The 14,597-nt window shown below is 35.7% G+C and overlaps 1 protein-coding gene across 1 annotated transcript in view; it reads right to left on the bottom strand.

Annotated features, from left to right (window-relative positions):
- Window positions 1-14,112, bottom strand: part of LOC134823998 (uncharacterized) — a 28,837-nt gene extending 14,725 nt beyond the window's left edge. Inside the window, exons 1-6 of the mRNA XM_063835624.1 lie at window positions 14,032-14,112; window positions 13,675-13,778; window positions 13,355-13,406; window positions 13,132-13,254; window positions 12,880-12,966; window positions 12,540-12,644 (exon numbers count right to left, since the gene is read on the bottom strand). Coding sequence (XP_063691694.1) covers window positions 12,540-12,644; window positions 12,880-12,966; window positions 13,132-13,254; window positions 13,355-13,406; window positions 13,675-13,778; window positions 14,032-14,101 — 541 coding nt within the window. The 5' untranslated portion in view covers window positions 14,102-14,112. The remainder of the gene's footprint in view (window positions 1-12,539; window positions 12,645-12,879; window positions 12,967-13,131; window positions 13,255-13,354; window positions 13,407-13,674; window positions 13,779-14,031) is intronic.
- Window positions 14,113-14,597: the final 485 nt, after the last annotated feature.

The following is a 14,597-nucleotide window of genomic DNA, read 5'->3' as shown; positions in this document are numbered from 1 at the left end:
GGAGTGCGCAGTAGTTAAGATTGTTATTTTGTGGGAACAGGTTGAGGGCGTGGCCACTAAAGTTCCAGCCGATCACATGTTATCTTTTAAAAGAAAGAACTGAATAACATTAATATGTGATCACGGCGCCACAACCCCCTACTCTAATACAACCCACAATAGTACTAGTAATAAGAACATACAAAACATTACTATCAAGCAGGCTGTCACTCAAACAAATTCCAAAACAGAGAGAGAGGGGGCTACATTTGAAGGTTTACTGCGAGAGGAGAATAACTTGTCAAATAACTTGTGAACTGTATAGAGTGGACACTTACGGGGGGAGGAGTGGACACCGCGCTACATTCTAGTCTCCTCTACAGAGAGGGACCAGATCTCAGCAAGTTGTGACGTCACCACTCCCCCTTAATCTACAGGGGGGAGTGGGGAGTGGGGCTCACTGCTGACCGTTATCAGCACTACTTTCAAAGATAGAAATAACAAGTACTTTAAATACAAACACACCTAAAAATGGGGTCCATGGTAACAATCACACTGTGGTAACCATGGTTACACCGTGGTTACATACCAGTTTAACAGAACAAGTAATTACCTAATTTGTTGGTACACCATCAGTCCGATGGAGCGTGTTGGTTCAGTAATATGTGGAGGTTAACCCGCATAAATACCAGTTTAATCTTTCTACCAGTTACAACACGTGTTTTGGTCACGTGGTACGGTAGCTTATCACAGCTTCTCACTTGACTCCTTTAGACCGATCAGAACGCAAGGTTTGTGACACGTGACTTTGCTCAACCAATCAGGAGAGAGGGTTTGTATCATGTACTGATCCAAGCTGCAGCGGACGTTGCATCACGAGACCGGAGAATTAGGTTTTCACATGCATTATGCTTGTAAGGTGGAGGTTTAGGGTTATTAGTTCTGGAGAGTACAGGATAAACCCTTGTAATATTTAGCAGCACCATCTACAGGTTAGGAGCCGGGGAGAGAGATAAGTTTAGCAGTTAAAACATTAAAATAGCGGGTGATTTCCACCAGCTTGGGTCAAACATTTAAGCCGTTTTTTGGCCAATAAATTATTCTATATCTCAGCAGTACCACCTAAGGTAATGTTACCACAGTAATACTACCATATAAGGTTTATGTTACTATGGTAACAGCACCATATAAGGTAATGTTACTATGGTAACAGCACCATATAAGCTTATAAGGTTATGTTACTATGGTAACAGCACCATATAAGGTTTATGTTACTATGGTAACAGCACCATATAAGGTTTATGTTACTATGGTAACAGCACCATATAAGGTTATGTTACTATGGTAACATCACCATATAAGGTTATGTTACTATGGTAACATCACCATACAATCGTTCTATAATATCTCCAGGAAGGTTGGAACAATATTGGAGCATTAATAAATATTTAATAATAGAAATAGATAAGGTAGATATGAGGAATATGTTGTCTAGGAAAAATCATAACGATCTTAACCAATCATTTCACAAGGTTGCAGCTCCAAGTGGCAGACATTAGGTAACGTTACCATAGTAACATTGTAGGCAGGACTAATTAGGTGATAATTAGGTGATATTAGCAGCAGAAACATCACATTTCTCTACCTTGTACGGGTAAGACCTGTTATCAGAGAATAAACTTGAGGAACTGTAAAATGTTTTCAACTCTGAGGGTTTCAGGGGATTACACCCTAAGTTTACAACTGATTAACATTTGACGTGTCCTAGAGCTGTAGATTACTGATACACTAAATATGGTGCATCTTGAACCTATGACCTTTTATTATATGGTAGTGTTACCATAGTAACATGATTTGCTAACGTTGTAAATTATAATTTGATTTTAAATATCATGCAGAAAAAAATCTTTTAGAAATGGAGTCAACAGAAATTTAGCAAATTCGCTTGCTATTTACAGTATTTATCAAAGCTATCTGAAAATCAAGGGAAACAATCAAAGAAAGAAGACTACTAAAACTGTAATTGTAATTGTGATTTTTCCCGCCATTAAGTTTATGTTCCCCAGTTTTTTATCATTACTTTTTGACAATTATATTTACAATTATATTTACAACATTTAAGATCAGCACTTCCTACTCGTTTTAACTGATGTGTTTCATTCGTTCACAATGAAACACTAATTATACTGCAGTCTGCAGACTGGATTCATCATATATTTAAACTCGTTTTCTAAGTCTACATTGCAGACTTGCTGCAAACTTAATCAAATTTGTGATATCAAATTGCTTAATAAATGATACCAGATAAGCGGGCGAAAACCCGCACTGATACAGGAACTGTACCGCTGAATAAGTAATAAAATCATATAAGGTAATGTTACTATAGTAATACTGCCATATAAGGTAATGTTACCATGGTAACACTACCTTATCACAATTTAAAAGTTTATAATATTTGACCCTATGTTCTCCAGTCCTAAGTCCTAACCCGTAGAGAGCGAGTAGTGCGACCGACGTAAGCCTTTCCGCATACACTACATTGGAACAGATAAATGATGTTGTAACTCTGGTAGTTTCCAGGTAAGGGGAAGCTTTAACCTTCTTGCCGTTCACTTTGAATTCATGGGTGCCTTTGACAAGTTCGCAGCATTCGCATCTTGGCACATGATGGCATTTGCAGTTTGCTGGTTGGTAACTTCACCCAGCACCCTACTGTCCTTAATTGACTGATAAGCTGCTTACATCTGACATTGATTAAGTCACATACTAATATACAAGATGTAACGTTTCCATAGCAACATTACCTTATATGGTAGTGTTGCCATATAAGATGTTTTATGTTCCCAACATTCTTGCGAAAGTGACTTGCTGAATTTAAGATGAAGTGTTTGTTGGTTTTCAAGTGTTTTCTCCCTGGTTGATAAAAGAGACGAAGAGATAGACTAGATAAGGTGCTGTAATTACTGTAATTACACGATTTAATTGATTTAAACCAAGAGGGGTCGGTTCTGAAAACTCATTATTGATGTACTTTCTCCGCAAGATTTGGGAAGGACCTTGCAGATATAATGTGGTTATAATATCCACCTAATCAACCTTAATAAAACCAAGAAATCCGTGTGTGTGTGTGTGTGTGTGTATGTTTGAAATTTCCGAACGGTTATACAAAAAAGACGGTAAAAGTTACGGGACTGGTTTTTTCGGTATAGTGTCGACAAAACTCTGACGAAGCCCATAAGCAAATTGTTTAAAAAATCGGCCGGTGGTAAGTGGTTTAATTGATGATTTTGTTCCAGAAATGTGACATAAATGGATGGGAGAGAGAACGAGGAGGATAACATGTACCGTAATTAGTTTAGCCCCACGTAATATCAGAGCTCTCTCTTGCGGCCGCTTTGTTTCAACTGTAGGGAGATTTCATACTTTCATAAGACAGCGTTATGCGTGTTTTCAAATATAATATGCGGGTGTGGTGCGGAGTTAACAAGGGTTAATTTCTATAACGATTTAAATAAAAATAGAAAGCGGTTCAAGACGGGAGTGATAAGGTGTAATACTCGGTGTTCAGACCTTATGATCATGGAGTGTGGTGCCTCATGGCTAATAATGACTTAATTATCCACAAGAAATAACTGATTATGAGATTATTGTTTAAGAAACTATTGGGTCACCTAATGCGGGTTTTGACTCAGCGGGTAATTACTCCTACCCTTTTTAACTGCGGCAGTGAAATCCCGGCCGTAGGCCGGGTTACACTAGTATATAATATATTTATACGTATGTAGTGTGTACCACATAAAAATGAATATGTAAAGTCAATTATTTAAGTTTATGTTATGTTTCAAACATCTTCTGCTGAAAAATGGTTGGAGACTTGACACGTTGGGATGAATTGAAACAGATTTGATTTTGAAGTTGCTAAGTATAAACATGACGCTTAACCAACGCGATTACGAAATCTTGCAAAATACTTGCAGGTCTGAATTTAATCCAAGTGACTTGCACAGCTATGGTGATTAATAAAGATCTGTTGTTACCATATCAATCAGTGAATAATCTAGTAACCAAGAGATGATAGACGACTGGTAATGAGGAGAACAAAAGACTGAAAAGGCCCTGAAGAGTGAAGAGACCTTGAAGAGTGAAAAGGCACTGAAGAGGCCCTGAGAAGGTGACATTTGATCAAATTTAAGTAACTTAATTAGGTGAGGCATTTAATGGTTGAGAGTGTGTAGTCTATTATGGCCCACCCTGTATCGGTCTACAGCTAACACTATCCTTGGAATCTTTCCAAAATTACAAACGAACAAACGATGAAAACTGGGAAAAGAAACTCAACTGACCAATTATTTTATATACGATAACAAAATAAATGAAATTAATAAAGTAAAACAATGTTAGGGGTGAGAAGATATCTATTTTTGGTATAAATTCACTGACATATATGTAGTGCATTGTGAGGTGATCTCTAGAGAATTTCCAGGATATGAATTATGATACCTTATATGGTAGTGTTACCATAGTAACATTGCCTTCCATAGTAACATTACCTTATATGGTAGTGATACACGTTTACGGTTACATTTAAATGTTAATCATTAATGAAATGTTATGTATAAATAAATAAAATAAAATCAGTAAAATAAAATGCGTAATCAATTTTAAATATCGGAGCAGTAAAGTAAATTAGATGAACGAAACCCAACATATAATATGTATATATACTTGATAACTTAGTATATATATATACTAAGTTATCAAGTATATATATTTGATATCAAGTATATATATTTGATAACTTAGTATATATACTAAGTTATCAAATAACGGCCTGAAGAACGAAACACAGAGGGAAAACAGAGGGAAAACAGAGGGGAAACAGAGGGAAAACAGAGGGAAAACAGAGGGAAAACAGAGGGAAAACAGAGGGAAAACAGCTAGGGAAAACAGAGGGAAAACAGAGGGAAAACAGTCAACAGAGGGGAAACAGCTAGGGAAAACAGAGGGAAAACAGAGGGAAATAACCAAAACAAAATATAAAATGTAGTAGTAGGATCTGAAACACAGATCTACAAAAGGCTAACGAGTCTCATGATATCGGACACGGTACAGGGGTTATAGAGGGGTCCCTAACTGAGTTTTTAGTCCTTATATGGTAGTGTTACCACGGTAACATGCCCTTATATGGTAGTGTAACCTGAGTGTGTGGTCATGGACCATTATTGTTTAAACCAACATTACTTTAATTAGAGGATCAGGTTGACATCTTATATATCAATCTGATATTTGTCAGGTGAAACCCAATCAGATTGCTGGGTTTTATCACGCGATATTGTGAAGACCAATCAGATTTCAGGGTTGTATCACGTGATATTGTGAAGACCAATCAGATTGCTGGGTTTTATCACGTGATATTGTGAAAACCAACCAGCTAGCAGGTACATAAAAAGTCTACACAAAGTAAGGTTACTAATCTCTACACTTTATAGTATAAAGTAAAAGTAAGGTTACTAATCTCTACACTTTATAGTATAAAGTAAAAGTAAGGTTACTAATCTCTACACTTTATAGTATAAAGTAAAAGTAAGGTTACTAATCTCTACACTTTATAGTATAAAGTAAAAGTAAGGTTATTAATCTCTACACTTTATAGTATAAAGTAAAAGTAAGGTTACTAATCTCTACACTTTATAGTATAAAGTAAAAGTAAGGCTACTAATCTCTACACTTTATAGTATAAAGTAAAAGTAAGGTTACTAATCTCTACACTTTATAGTATAAAGTAAAAGTAAGGTTACTAATCTCTACACTTTATAGTATAAAGTAAAAGTAAGGTTACTAATCTCTACACTTTATAGTATAAAGTAAAATTAAGGTTACTAATCTCTACACTTTATAGTATAAAGTAAAAGTAAGGTTACTAATCTCTGCACTTTATAAAGTAAAAGTAAGGTTACTAATCTCTACACTTTATAGTATTAAGTAAAAGTAAGGTTACTAATCTCTGCACTTTATAGTATAAAGTAAAAGTAAGGTTACTAATCTCTACACTTTATAAAGTAAAAGTAAGGCTACTAATCTCTACACTTTATAGTATTAAGTAAAAGTAAGGTTACTAATCTCTGCACTTTATAGTATAAAGTAAAAGTAAGGTTACTAATCTCTACACTTTATAAAGTAAAAGTAAGGCTACTAATCTCTACACTTTATAGTATTAAGTAAAAGTAAGGTTACTAATCTCTGCACTTTATAAAGTAAAAGTAAGGCTACTAATCTCTACACTTTATAGTATTAAGTAAAAGTAAGGTTACTAATCTCTGCACTTTATAGTATAAAGTAAAAGTAAGGTTACTAATCTCTACACTTTATAGTATAAAGTAAAAGTAAGGTTACTAATCTCTACACTTTCTAGTATAAAGTAAAAGTAAGGTTACTAATCTCTACACTTTATAGTATAAAGTAAAAGTAAGGTTACTAATCTCTACACTTTATAGTATAAAGTAAAAGTAAGGTTATTAATCTCTACACTTTATAGTATAAAGTAAAAGTAAGGTTACTAATCTCTACACTTTATAGTATAAAGTAAAAGTAAGGCTACTAATCTCTACACTTTATAGTATAAAGTAAAAGTAAGGTTACTAATCTCTACACTTTATAGTATAAAGTAAAAGTAAGGTTACTAATCTCTACACTTTATAGTATAAAGTAAAAGTAAGGTTACTAATCTCTACACTTTATAGTATAAAGTAAAATTAAGGTTACTAATCTCTACACTTTATAGTATAAAGTAAAAGTAAGGTTACTAATCTCTGCACTTTATAAAGTAAAAGTAAGGTTACTAATCTCTACACTTTATAGTATTAAGTAAAAGTAAGGTTACTAATCTCTGCACTTTATAGTATAAAGTAAAAGTAAGGTTACTAATCTCTACACTTTATAAAGTAAAAGTAAGGCTACTAATCTCTACACTTTATAGTATTAAGTAAAAGTAAGGTTACTAATCTCTGCACTTTATAGTATAAAGTAAAAGTAAGGTTACTAATCTCTACACTTTATAAAGTAAAAGTAAGGCTACTAATCTCTACACTTTATAGTATTAAGTAAAAGTAAGGTTACTAATCTCTGCACTTTATAAAGTAAAAGTAAGGCTACTAATCTCTACACTTTATAGTATTAAGTAAAAGTAAGGTTACTAATCTCTGCACTTTATAGTATAAAGTAAAAGTAAGGTTACTAATCTCTACACTTTATAGTATAAAGTAAAAGTAAGGTTACTAATCTCTACACTTTCTAGTATAAAGTAAAAGTAAGGTTACTAATCTCTACACTTTATAGTATAAAGTAAAAGTAAGGTTCCTAATTTTTGATGACTTCACCCTCATTACTACGTTAATAACACTGTTTTATTTAATAGCTCTGTTTCCAACTTTAGCTGATATTTCAGTACCTTTTTCTCTCTAACCCTATATATCTAGTGTTGTACAATATTCAGTAGTAACATTACTTTAGTAGTAACTTTAGTAGTAACTTTAGTAGTAACTTTAGTAGTAACTCGTGTAGTAACTTTACTAGTAACTTTAGTACGGCACAGTTTGTCGGGCACGTGGTAACCGAGTGACGCAGTTACGAGGTACAGTCACTCATGATAGCTAACATGACCTATATTAGCCAGCGAGACGGAGAAGGGCTGGATTTCATGCTCAAGCAAAATTAGATTCACAATTCACATCCTTATTTATCCAGATATCACATACCTTTCAGAACAGGTTTCATTAAAACAGCACTGAAAGCTAGCTTGATATTACATAACTATATGCGGTAATAGTGTGGTAATAGTGCGGTAATGGTGCGGTAATGGTGCGGTAATGGTGCGGTAATAATGCAGTAATGGTGCGGTAATGGTACAGTAATAGTTCGGTAATGGTGCAGTAATAGTACATTAATAGTGCGGTAATGGTGCGGTAATAATGCAGTAATGGTGCGGTAATTGTGCGGTAATTGTGCGGTAATTGTGCAGTAATAGTGCTATCACATACAGAACGGATATCACATACCGTTTTTTATTATATTTCATTATCCAGATACCACATACCTTTACAACAAGTTTTATCAATGTTACACAATGTTACAGAACAAGTTTCATTATATTACACTACTTCGTTCGGTAATGGTGCGGTAATCCCTCGCCAATGTCACTCACAGAGGTTAAACATTACAAAGGACTGTTGCGAGACCTATTGTAAAATGTCGCCCCTCCTGAACAGATCACCAGAACAGATCACCTGTTAGTGATTCTACCTAGTATAGTGGACAGGACTAATGTCTCTTACTATTTACTAACAATACAACAGGTTATTATTATTATTATCAGTGTTTCTCCTTATAAGGGCATCACGTGACAATTACCCAGATTTCTATTGTAAAAGTAGGTTAATTTCACCGTGGAGGTAACAGGTGTGTCAGGTCTCTCTTAGCAGTTCCTGTATCAATTCCTTATCTCTTTCTGTCAGTTAACTCTTGTGTGAGATTAGGGATATCTATCTTTATTCTTTATATAAGTTCACTTTAAAAACAGTGCCTTCATCTTCTTCAGAGTTCAGACGCTTGTTATTTTCTTAAATTTACAAATATTTCTGCTAACTTGATCAGTCCGAGTTGTTTTATTTTCACAAACTTTCCCCCATAATCTGAACTAATCCCACAATAATTTCTCCTGACAGAGATGGCATTCTTCTCTCCGACAGTTGACCTCCTTATTGGTATCCTCTTGGTATCACTATCAGTACTAGCACTCCTTCTTAACCCTATTGTTATCCTCTATCACAGAGGAGAACGGAAGAGTCTTTCTGTCATCCTCTTCTGCTCTATAGCAGGTATGTTAGTCAGATTGCTAAGTTCTCACTTCGACAATATCAGTGAAAAAGAGGGAGTGCCCTGTGTAATCGATGAAATTTTACGAAACTTTCAGGAAATCTAAGTTTGACCCATATCTTTATTATCTGACGTTTTTGTGCAATTCTAACACGAATTACGTGAATTGCGTGAGTTACGTGGGTTACTGTATTATAATTATATAACTTTGGAGATCTCAAGAAAGTACCTGTCTAGATACACAATGAGGGTTCCCTCTTCTGAACCAGAACTGTTTCAGCAACTGACGTGTTGGTAACTTTAGTAGTAACTTTAGTAGTAACTTTAGAAGTAACTTTAGCAGTAACTTTAGTAGTAACTTTAGTAGTAACTCTTCTGAACCTGATCCGTTTCAGCAACTGACGTGTTGGTGGGTATTACAGGGGTTTATCCAGGCTACAACTTTATCCTACACCAACACGAGGAGTGCTCAGGTATGTGCTTCTGGTATGTCTCTCAGGTATGTCCCTCAGGTATGTGTTAACCGTCCTTAGATTTTGCGGTTTTTTTGCGTTTTAACTCTACCTTTTAACCTCTAAAATTCTAATCAACTTCTCTTGTAGACCTTGCCAAGCCTTATCAAGCCTTGTAAAGCCTTCTAAAGTGTTATTGAGAGTAATATTTATCTAAAAACAAAACAGGACCTTAACCTGAGCAAATAAAACCACCTCCTCAGATGTGATGTGTCTGCTACGTAGAAAAGAAGAATCTAAGGACCCAGTAAAGATAATCTACACAATGCTGTTAACACTAGGACTGGGCGGATCCTCCCTAGCCACAGTCACACTAGCAGTAGTACGTTACATCAAGATACGTTTCCCTTTCACCAGAATACGTAAACTTTACATCTACATCCTCGCTGCTATATTCCACCTCTACCTCCTCATCCTCTTCTCTTACGTCCTATCTCTGAATAAAGCTCTGTGGATTGTCTCCGCGCAGACTCTCTTTCTCTCTGTTCAAACTGGTGGCAAGCTCCTCTACTCTCTTGTAGCTCTACCCTTCTACCTCAACTACTTGCTCTCCATCACTGCCTCCCTGCTGTCAGTATTAACTCTCCTCAGATCACGTGACCTAACAGAAATACAACAACAGAAACTAGCAGGGAGTAAGAAGATAATGCTGATGAACATTGGGGTTACAGTGTTGAGTTTCCTGATGGTAGCGGGGGAGGTTGATATACAGAGGAGTTCCCCAGGGCCTCCTTCTCATGGTCTCATGTTGGTGGTGTGGAACTTGTTCCCCAGGACACTGGCTGTGCTGAACCCTGTGGTGTTTATTGTGATGACGTGGGAGAGGATGAAGAAGAAGTGGAGGAGGAGGAGGAGTGGGGTTAGTAGTAAGAGTGGGAGTACACTGAGGAGGAGGGGAACTGGTGAGGTTAGCGAGCTGGGGAGACAATTCACTATAGACTGTCAGATTGCGGAGGGTAGCCGTGAGGTTGCGGAGGGTAGCCGTGAGGTTGCGGAGGGTGGCCGTGAGGTTGCGGAGGGTAGCCGTGAGGTTGTGGAGGGTAGCCGTGAGGTTGCAGAGGGTAGCCGTGAGGTTGCGGAGGGTAGCCTTGAGGTTAGCAAACTGGGGACTATTATCTTTGATAAAAGAAGTGTGTCAAACGTACAGATAAACCCTCTTTGTGTTTTTCCTAACGTAGAAACTGAGCAAGAGAAAGTTTAATTTATATAATGATTAATGAGTGTTAAATTACTGACCTTCCTGAGTTAATATATTGTAAAATTAAACTAGTAAAACAGTTCGCAATATTTAAGGTTAAAGAAGATGTGGTTGAATATAATAGGGACGAAAACTTTGCCGATTTAGGCCAACGGCAAGGATCAAAGCTCCAAGCGAATTCTCCAGATGCTTTTTATAGATTCTGGAGAGCGAAGAGATGGTAAATCTCATTTTAAATTTGCGTTGGTTAGAAAATGTTCAATGTTTACAGATTGAAATTGTTTATTAGACAAACTAAAAATAAGATCTAATTATATTTTAACCCTCCCCCCACCCCCCCCCGCCCCCCCCCCCCCCCCCCCCCCCCCCCCCCCCCCCACCCCCAACTTTCTACAAATCACAACAAACAACCCAAGTAGGTTCTACACAATTAAAAGTAGGTTCTACACAACTAAAAGTAGGTTCTACACAACTAAAAGTAGGTTCTACACAACTAAAAGTATGCTCTACACAACTAAAAGTAGGTTCTACACAACTAAAAGTAAGTTCTACACAACTGAAAGTAGGTTCTACACAACTAAAAGTAGGTTCTACACAACTAAAAGTAAGTTATATACTGTGTTAGTAACACTCCGACATAATATGGGAATATGGTTCCCCAAATGATACACGGAAGAGAGTTGTTCAGCACAGACCAATACTGTGTTAATCCGTTTAGAAAGGTAATTACTTTAGTAAAGTAATGTATTTTATTACGTTGCTACCTGGAGATGTGTACTCAATATATTCACTATGTCTAGATTCACTATATTCACTGACTGAGTGTATATATTTTGTTCAGCACTGTTAATAGTTAGTCAGTGAGACGGCTAATAATTATCTGAATAATTCACCTCATATTCAACAATAGATTTTCAATTAGATGCATTCCTTCGTGGATCGTGGTTTAATTTGCAGTTCAGAATCTTCTATCATATTCCTATTGAATTTCCTTCACCCCCGATATAATATGATTAACACTGTAACTAATATTCCAGATCAGCGCTAATATCAATCAATATACAGTAGGACTGGGAATATCTTTCTTATCCTCTTTTATCCTTTATATTATCAGGGATTATGAGAAGTCGGACCACCAACATTTCCCAAATTCAAATGAGCACATTCCAGTTCAGCAACCATTACAAACGGGGATGTGGCAGACAGAATTGAAGGCTATTACGGTGGTAATTGATTCAGGCGGTACTTCTCAACTTCTGATATTAAAATAGGTATTATGTAAGAGAGGAATTCTTCATCATTTGCTGTATTTGTGGGGACGTTGTGGAAATTACACTGCTAGGATGTTTTGTCACAGAAGGTACTTACTGACTTGTTTCAATATTGGGATACTTTACCTAATTGGTGAGAAATTACCTGTTATCCGCATTATTAGCAGTAAAATATAACAGCAATTCAATTGTGAAGTAGACAAGATCATAAAGTTACAATCACTTTACAATCGCGAAAAGGGCGGGAATGCTTGCAGAGTTTACGGAATCCATTTGCTTATTTATACCTGATGTAATGTAACTTATGTAATGGATGAGGAATTTGGAACACGTCAAAACCTTGATCTAGTTATTGGGGAATTCAACCTCATCTTTACTACAGTAAGAAACTGTAGAGGAAACAGTGGGGCGTGGGCACGTGTTGTTGAATGTGGATGAATGTAATGTAAATGATAGTTTAACAGAAACTTTTACTTGTTTTAATTGTAGTCAGCTGAAAACTTGTAGTTGATTAAACTAAGTTCTTGTGACTCTTTTTCAGTATGTTAAATAGTATTTAAGGTAAACATTAATCAAGGTAAACATTAATAAAGGTAAACATTAATTAAGGTAAACAATAATTAAGGTGAACATTAATAAAGGTAAACATTAATCAAGGTAAACATTAATAAAGGTAAACATTAATCAAAGTAACTGTAGTTTAATTACCTGGACACTCAGGTAAAACACAATCCTCTGCATCAATAGAACCTTTTCCACCGTTACAAAGCGAGTCATCTACAATAGTACTGTCCAATAGCTCCGTGTTAGCTTCTGAAAGTAAACCAGGGGTTACTAGGAGGTTACCAGGGGTTACTAGGAGGTTACTATGAGGTTACTAGAGGTAACTAGGAGGTAACAAGGGGTTACTAGAGGTTACTATAGGTTACTAGAAGGTAACTAAATGTTACTAAAGGTTGCCAGGGGTAACTAGAGATTTTCTTAAGTAGAAGAACATAAGTAATTGTGTAGTAGTAAGAACAAGTTACAAATATGTGAGATATAACACCTGTAGAGAGGCAGAGTCTGAGTCTGGTCCTCACTGCGTTACCGCAACTAGCTGTACAGTTCTCCCACACGCTCCAATCTGACCACTCTAATATAAGGGCAGGTTATTCATTAATTAACTAATTAATTTCTTCAAGTCAAAAACTAAGATATTAACTATTAAGAAAGTATGAACTATTTTATAGATATCGAGATTAAAGTTATTGACTCAGCTATTAATTAAATATGAGCTGTATTAAAATATTGAGATTACCGAATAAGACTGGTGGAGGAGGGGGCTCGGTAGTGGGTGTAGTTGTGAGAACTGTAGTGGGTTCAGGAGTAGAGGTGACAGTTTCTGTTGTCTTCACCGTACTTTCACCCTCAGTGAACCAATCTGATCATGTTTCTCATTTTACAAGTTGGAGCAATGGATTTTTACAGCATTGATTTGGGGTAATAAATCAAGACAGAGTGTGTGATCATGTAATTCTGACCTGTTGGTAAAGTTTTTACTTGAGTTGTCTGATCACCCCACCTCTTTGATATCTGAAAAGGTGAAACATCAGAATAGCTTATATTACTCAGCTTATATTACTCAGCTTATATTACCCTACTCACAAGAACATCTTATATTAGATGAACTTTTTAGTTTCGAGATGTTAGATAATTATAATGGAGTATAAGAAAATAATTTTATCAAAATAATTTTATCAACATTTTGGCTCAGAAGTATGATTTGATACAGATACTCTAGAAATCAAGATATCAATAAAATTGAAACTTTACTTATCAAACAAAGTACATAATATGTTACCGGTAGCAAGATGTTTCCACGATAACGAAGAACATCTGGCTTTACCACAATTCCTCTTTTTTCCAGAGCATCGTAATCCTCGTCATCAAATGGATGGCTTCCACCTTTAGATTGAAAGTTATTATTTTACACTATATTAAATGTTTTTTTAAGTTATTTTATTGAGATATACTTAAGACAACATTTGATCAGTACTTATCGAGTCTTAATGAATGGTTGAGAGTCAAATAACAATATAGGACTCCTCAGTTGTTTAAATAGTCCTATATACAAGCACAAAATGTACAGAAGAACAGTTGTTTATATATCCAGCAAGGGCTACAAAATTATGGAATTACAAAGAGCAAAACATTGTACCTGATTCAGAAGAAGTAACAAGGTAACTATGAATGCAATGTATCACGAGTATTAGCCATCCTACATTCATCTACCTGTAATATGGTATTAGAGTTGCTAAATTTAACATAAACATATCGCTGACATGGGGGGGGTTAAAAACTCCTTGTGTCTCTTATGGCCGTGCCCTTAAAACACATCAGGTACAATTCTTAGGGATGGCATACAAAGGTACAAATATTTGGAATATGTTCCTTGAGCCATCAAATGCACTTGGTAAATAGGGTAAAGCACATAATTTTGTCATTTTTTGGCAATTTTCCGACTGCCTGATATAAACCATGGGTTTTAACCTCGTCTGAAATTCCGATTTAGATGAAACCTCCACCATGTTATAGTAGACAGTCTAGGCAAGTTCTAACACAAAAATGATCGAAATTGCTGGGGTTGAAGATGTTTAAAAAAATTATTTTGAAAAAATGACAAAATTAGGTGACTTTACTTAATTTTGTCACCCCGAACCTAATTTTGTCACTTGAAGATTGTGCAAAAAGTAACCGTTTCTCGGTATTTTAGACTACCTGGAT

The sequence above is a fragment of the Bolinopsis microptera genome, chromosome 12 (assembly GCF_026151205.1).
Source record: "Bolinopsis microptera isolate Bmic1 chromosome 12, MBARI_Bmic_1.0, whole genome shotgun sequence".
Taxonomy (NCBI): domain Eukaryota; kingdom Metazoa; phylum Ctenophora; class Tentaculata; order Lobata; family Bolinopsidae; genus Bolinopsis; species Bolinopsis microptera.
This window is presented reverse-complemented; position numbering and strand designations above follow the sequence as displayed.